General features: G+C 49.0%; 1 protein-coding gene across 1 annotated transcript in view; it reads left to right on the forward strand.

Moving 5' to 3' along the window:
* The window catches only part of CAMK2G (calcium/calmodulin dependent protein kinase II gamma), a 63,971-nt gene that overhangs the window by 22,922 nt on the left and 34,606 nt on the right, over positions 1 to 6,443 (forward strand). The window contains exons 5-10 of the mRNA XM_012801367.2: positions 185 to 250; positions 3,431 to 3,503; positions 3,647 to 3,749; positions 4,183 to 4,266; positions 4,716 to 4,810; positions 5,455 to 5,577. Of these exons, the coding sequence (XP_012656821.1) occupies positions 185 to 250; positions 3,431 to 3,503; positions 3,647 to 3,749; positions 4,183 to 4,266; positions 4,716 to 4,810; positions 5,455 to 5,577 (544 nt within the window). The remainder of the gene's footprint in view (positions 1 to 184; positions 251 to 3,430; positions 3,504 to 3,646; positions 3,750 to 4,182; positions 4,267 to 4,715; positions 4,811 to 5,454; positions 5,578 to 6,443) is intronic.

Genomic DNA, 6,443 nt, shown 5'->3' on the forward strand with positions numbered 1-6,443 from the left:
AAAAAAAAAAAGGCAGTCCTATGTCATTAAAGGATTGAACCTGTTCAGGGATCTCATTCAAAATGCACATGGAGTTGGGATTTCTCTGAAATCTATTCTACAATGTGACCCTGTTTCCTATTGGATGTTGGGGTTGGTCTAGGGACCTATGCTGCCTCTGACCCTCTTCTTCTGTTGGTTACAGTGTTACCGGTGGGGAGCTGTTTGAAGACATTGTGGCCAGAGAGTACTACAGTGAAGCAGATGCCAGGTGAGATGAGGCCCCAGTGATTCAAGTGTAGCTCTAGAGTTTGGGATTAAAATAAGTCTTGGCTGGCCGGGCGCGGTGGTTTATGCCTCTAATCCTAGCACTCTGGAAGGCCAAGGTGGGTAGATTGCCTGAGCTCATGGGTTAGAGACCAGTCTGAGCAAAAGCGAGACCCCGCCTCTAAAAATAGCCAGGCATTGTGGTAGGCACCTATAGTCCCAGCTACTTGGGAGGCTGAGACAAGAGAATGACTTCAGCCCAAGAGTTTGAGGTGACCTTGAGCTATGACACCACAATACTCTACTGAGGACAACAAAGTGAGACTCTGTCTCAAAAAAAAAAATTAAATAAATAAGTCTTAGCTGCCTTATAGTACCTGGATTGTACCTATTTGAATGGTCTTTGGGGAAGATCAGAGAGCTCTTGTGTGGACAGATTTTGTAGAGCTAGGCTAGAGCCACATACCGTGGATGATATTAGAAATTAAAAATTCAGGGCCAGGAGCAGTGGCTTACACCTGTAATCCCAGCACTTTGGGAGGCCAAGGCAGGAGGATTGCTTGAGCCCAAGTTTTTGAGAAAGCCAGGACAACATAGTGAGATGCCATCTCTTAAAAAAAAAAAAAAAGAAAAATATTAGCTGGGTGTGGTGGTACTACGCACTTCTAGTCCCAGCTGCTCTGGAGGCTGAGGCAGTAGAATAACTTGAGCCTAGAAATTCAAAGTTACAGTGAGCTATGATCAGGCTACTGTACTGCAGCTTGGGGGACAGAGTGAAACCGTGTCTTAAAAAATCAAAACAAACCCCCAACATTTCCAGTTCAACTTTTTGCAAATCTCTTACAAGTCTCCTTTACCCAGAATACCTTTTTATTGTACTATTGTGTACTTACAAGCACGCCAAGGGCTCTCTTTCTACCCTGTTCTTTCCTCTGATAAATCCTAGTATGGACAAGCCGCTGAGCTGAGGTCCCAGTGTGATTCAAGGGTGGAGAAAACATGGCTTCTGACCCAAAGCAGTGCTGGGTTCTGGGTTAATCCAACCAGGAAGCCTCGTGGAGATTGTCAGCCTCTGCCACCTTGTGGGTTGCCCAGCATGACCAGTCTGAGTGAGGCTCCTCCGGCTGAAGGACCATTCCTCAGCCTCGTGCCTCAGCCCCTAGTCCTCCCAGGAAGCTCTGGAGCCTCCTCCTTGTGACACAGCAGAATTCCTCCCACACCACAGTGCTTAAGCGCCTGTTTGGCCTGCCTTTCCCGCCTCAGCTCTTCCCCCAGCCTCGCTTTTCTCTGAGGGTGATGTCCTTACAACCTGGTTTTGATCATCCTCCCTGCAGCTTATCTGGCTTATGTGGCAGCTCTGGCTGCCTCTGGAGAGTGGGGGAGTGCAGCTTCCTCACGAATTTCTCAACCCTGAACAGCCAATGTTTGCTGATCAACTTCAGATGCTTCAGCCTCGGGAAAAATTCTCAAATGGGGAGATGAATTCCAGTGCCAGCAGGGGAGGACCAGGCTCTGGGGCGGAGGAGGCAGTGATAGCTCAGTCAGGGAGACTGGCAGGGAGGAGGGAGAGCTAGGGGCGGGGGCCTGAGGGGGGTGACTGTACCAGTGGGCTTGGCCTGGCTCTGCTGGGACACTTCGCACTTTTGCCATTTTTGGCCAGAAGGCTCTCCCTGCTAGCCCGGCTCTGTTCTAATTATACATTTCTGTGGAGACTCGCCTCTTCAGCTCGGTTCTTAAAGTTTCTTGGGCTGTGTCCTATGGGAAGGCTTGAGCCTCAGCCTCCAGGGTCCCAGTAAGACCCCATGGCTCTTGTGGGAACCCCAGCATCAGATTGAAGAGGAAGCAATAATAAGCCCAGGCCACCCAGGCCAGCACACCTGGATGCTGTGCATACCTGGTAGTCCCTTATGGTGAAGATCTGTCCTCTGGGCTAGGGTTCCTCAACCTTGGTGCTGCTGACATTTTTGACCTCATAATTGTTTGTTGTGAGGGCCTTTCCTGTGCACTGTAGACTTTTAGAAGCATCCTTGGCTTCTACCCACTAAATGCTGGTAGCAACGCCCCCCCCCCCAGTTGTGACAATCAGAAGTATCTCTAGGCATTGCCAAATGTTCCCTGGAGGGGCAAAGTCAATTGAAAACCACAACTGTAGACCGCCCATGCTCCCTGCCAGGAGTTAGACTACAGAGAGAGGAGGATGGTTTTTGTAAGGTGGACAGTCTAATTCAAGAATGTGATTCTGGCCTGTAGTCTCAGCTACTTGGAATGCTGAGATGGGAGGGTTGCTTAAGTTCAGGAATTGGTGACCAGCCTGGGTAACATAGCAAGACCCTATCCCTTAAAAAAAATGTCTCTGGGTTAGTTTGTCTTTTTCTTTATAAAATCAAACGCTACTCCTTAGGTGCCCTGTTTGGAACCTAAAGTGTGTGCGTGTTTATCTCCCCTATTATGATGGTAAACTTCACTGTAGTTACTATGTCTTGCTCATCTGTATATTCTGTGTGGTCCCAAGCACAGTGTTTTACAAACACTTGATAAATGTTTGGCTAAATGAATGAGTGCAAACTTGAAAACAACTTAGGTGGTTTAGTTGGACTCTACTCCCTAAGTTGCTAGCACAAGCCTTTTCTCCAAGAACAAAGTTACTATATAGGGAAAGAAAAAGAAGGGAAGGGCTTGGCGCCTGTAAGCACAGTAGTTATGGTGACAGCTACATACATTGAGGCTGGTAGGTTTGAACCCAGCCTGGACCAGTTAAAAACAATGATAACTGCAACAAAAAAAATAACTGGGCATTGTGGCAGGCACCTGTAGTCCCAGCTACTTGGGAGGCTGAGGTAAGAGAATCGCTTAAGCCTAAGAGTTTGAGGTTGCTGTGAGCTGTGATGCCACAGCACACTACTAAGGGCAACATAGTAAGACTCTGTCTCAAAAAAATAAGAGGCTGGTGGACCCCTGTTCTATTCTCTCCTCTGCCATTATTTAGCAGGTGATGGATGGTGAAAAATCTACTTAATCTACCTGGGCCTCAGTTTCCTTCTCATGAAATAAGTTGAACTGAATAATGTTTACTGTTTCTCCATGAACCTGTGACCTATTGTTCCGTGCCTTAGTCTGCAGCATGTGGTCATGGATAAGGTGGTTTAACTCTGCACTGACACTTCTTTTCCTTCTGCTTTCCTAGCCACTGTATACATCAGATTCTGGAGAGTGTTAACCACATCCACCAGCATGACATCGTCCATAGGGACCTGAAGGTACGATGCAGGCTCCCCTTGCCTCCGGGTGTGAAGTATTGGCGCCACCTGGTGCCAGATATTGGTACTGCATGGGTCCAACCCAGGCTCCCTCTAGGCTGCAGGGTGGGGACTTCACAAGTTCCTCTCTGCTCCTTCTGCAGCCTGAGAACCTACTGCTGGCGAGTAAATGCAAGGGTGCTGCTGTCAAGTTGGCTGATTTTGGCCTAGCCATTGAAGTACAGGGAGAGCAGCAGGCTTGGTTTGGTAAGGATGACCCTGTCTTCCCGGAATGCAGCCCTCGCCCTTCCTCCTCTTCCTGATCTGCCTTCCTCTCTTAGAACCAGAAGCCAGACTCTTAATAGTCCTGGGCTCCTCAGAGACTAGAGAAGGGTGGGAGGGCACAGAGATCCCTCCTGGCCTTGTGTGACTCAATACAGTGAGTCTAGCTGTTGTCAGCACTGTGTTCTTGCTGCCTCAGGGGAGGATTTGAGAGTTCCTGGTAGGCATATGAACTTGCCCTCTGATTTAGATTCCAGACACTACAAGAAGCCCAGCCTGTTATCTCTTGCTGCCTATGTGAGGAGAGCTTATGTAGCAAAAGCAGCAGGAATGAGAAGAGACTTGGGGGAAATTGCTGATGTGGATTGAATGAGAGAGAAAGTGGTTCAGTGTGCCTCTGCCTTCTCTTCTGCTGCAGGTTTTGCTGGCACCCCAGGTTACTTGTCCCCTGAGGTCTTGAGGAAAGATCCCTATGGAAAACCTGTGGATATCTGGGCCTGCGGTAAGCCCATTCCACACTCTCAGCTTTTCGGTGTTAAGGGCCCTCGACTTCTGATGATGGCGAGAAAGAGGCATCGCTATTCCTTGCGGGTCGCACAAGTGCCTGGTGTATGTGAAATCACAGTGTTTACTCTAGTGCCCCTGGGGTGACTGTTCCTACCACACCCTCCTCCCCAAGTACTTCCTGGAGTATTTTGCATCCTTCTTGGATAGAGATTTGCTCACACCTTAGAGGATGGGTTGTGCCTAGAGAAATCCCCGATGTGACTTGGTGCTATAGGAGTGAGGCAAAGCAGGAGTGGCTGGTGGCTCAGCATTATCAGCTGGCATCCACCTCTAACTGTGGAATGGCCTGTGCCTTTCTGGGTGGCTCTGAGCCCTGCATGGCTTTTCTTGGTTCCTCAGGGAAGTAGTGACTGACCCCAGTGACCTATGTGTTCTGTCTCGTAGGGGTCATCCTGTATATCCTCCTGGTGGGATACCCTCCCTTCTGGGATGAGGATCAGCACAAGCTGTATCAGCAGATCAAGGCTGGAGCCTATGATGTAAGGACCGGTTTGCTGGAGAGCCGAGCAACCGAGCCAGAAAGGGCAGATCCCCTGGTCCTCTGGCTCTGTCCACGGGAGACAAGGAAGGGAGCTTATTTAGTGTGTCACATGATATGGGGTCTCAGGGGACTTTGAGGACCCAGAGATGGGCATTCAGGGCTCAATTCGTGCCACCCCATACCCTAGGGAGCAACTTTTTTTTTTGTATAGCCTTCTAAAGGTAGCTATAAAATTGAGGAGCCTGCTGAAGTCCTTTGATATTTATTTGTAAAGACTGGAGAGGCCTCATGGTGTGCTGCATAATGTAGGGACGACATCTGGAGGCTCCTCCACTGCAGTGGTGCCACGGGCCATCACTGAGCCTCTGTTCCTCCTAAGTAGAGAACCAGACAACACAGGAGTCCCCTTCCACTCTCATCTGATACTCTGCATTCTAACCATGCTTGTTCTGTCTTCTTTTCCCACTCTTTAAGTTGACAGGTTCTGGGATGTTGCCAGGGCTTCTCCAACTCTCTGCCAGGCAGCTTTAGGTACCACAGAGTATCCCAATTATAGGAGTTGGGTCAAAGACAGAGCCTACATTTTAGGCTGTGAGGCTTACAAAATTTGTATTCCTCCTCCCCCATGTTCCTGCTCCTTAGTTTCCATCACCAGAATGGGACACAGTGACTCCTGAAGCCAAGAATTTGATCAACCAGATGTTGACCATAAACCCAGCAAAGCGCATTACAGCTGACCAGGCTCTCAAGCACCCATGGGTTTGCGTAAGTGTCTTGGGCTGGGGTCGAGGAACTTGGGGATACCAGCACTCCACATGTCCTTAATACCTCCCTTACCTTCCTTCTTCATATCAGAGGATCATCCTGGGTCCTGAGCAAGGACTCAGCAGAAGACCAGGGGACCGGTGAGGCTCCTCAGCAGGAGGCTGATGAGACTGACAGGCCTCTACTCATCTTTCTCCTACACACTGATGTCAGATTGGGGTTTGGTTCTCTTCTTAAGAGGACACACCTCCTTGTAGACTCTAGCCACTAACAGAAGCCAAGGTCAATCTCCAAATTTAGGGTACATACTCAGATCTCAATTCATATATCTCTAATGGAACTATGATCAAGACCCAAGGAATAATCAAAAGGAGGCCTCTTACACCTGTAATCTGGGCAGCCAAGGCAGGAGGATCACTTGAACCTAGAAGTTTAAGGCCAGCCTGAGCAAGAGTGAGACCCCATCTCTACCAAAAATAGGAAAAAGTAGCTGGGCAAGGTAGTGTGTGCTTGTAGTCCCAGCTACTTGAGGGGCTAAGGCAAGAGGATCACTTGAGCCTAGGTGTTTGAAGTTGCTGTGAGTTATGATGACACCACTGTCCTCCAGCTGGGGTGACAGAGGCAAGACTATCTCAAAGAAAAGGAAGGGGCTCCAAGTCCTTAAAAAGAGCATTCTGAAGCTCAGTCATAAAGTTTCCTGGACCCTATAGGCTATCAATGTGGGTTGGCATATTCTGTTTCTGCACATAATCCTATCAAGCTAAAATATCTACTGTCAAAAAAGAGTCTGGGCTCGGCGCCTGTGGCTCAACCGGCTAAGGCGCCAGCCACGTACACCTAAGGTGGCGGGTTTGAATCCCCAGCCC

This window comes from Otolemur garnettii, unplaced genomic scaffold, assembly GCF_000181295.1.
Source record: "Otolemur garnettii isolate 467f Iridium unplaced genomic scaffold, OtoGar3 scaffold00008, whole genome shotgun sequence".
Classification (NCBI taxonomy): Eukaryota; Metazoa; Chordata; class Mammalia; order Primates; family Galagidae; genus Otolemur; species Otolemur garnettii.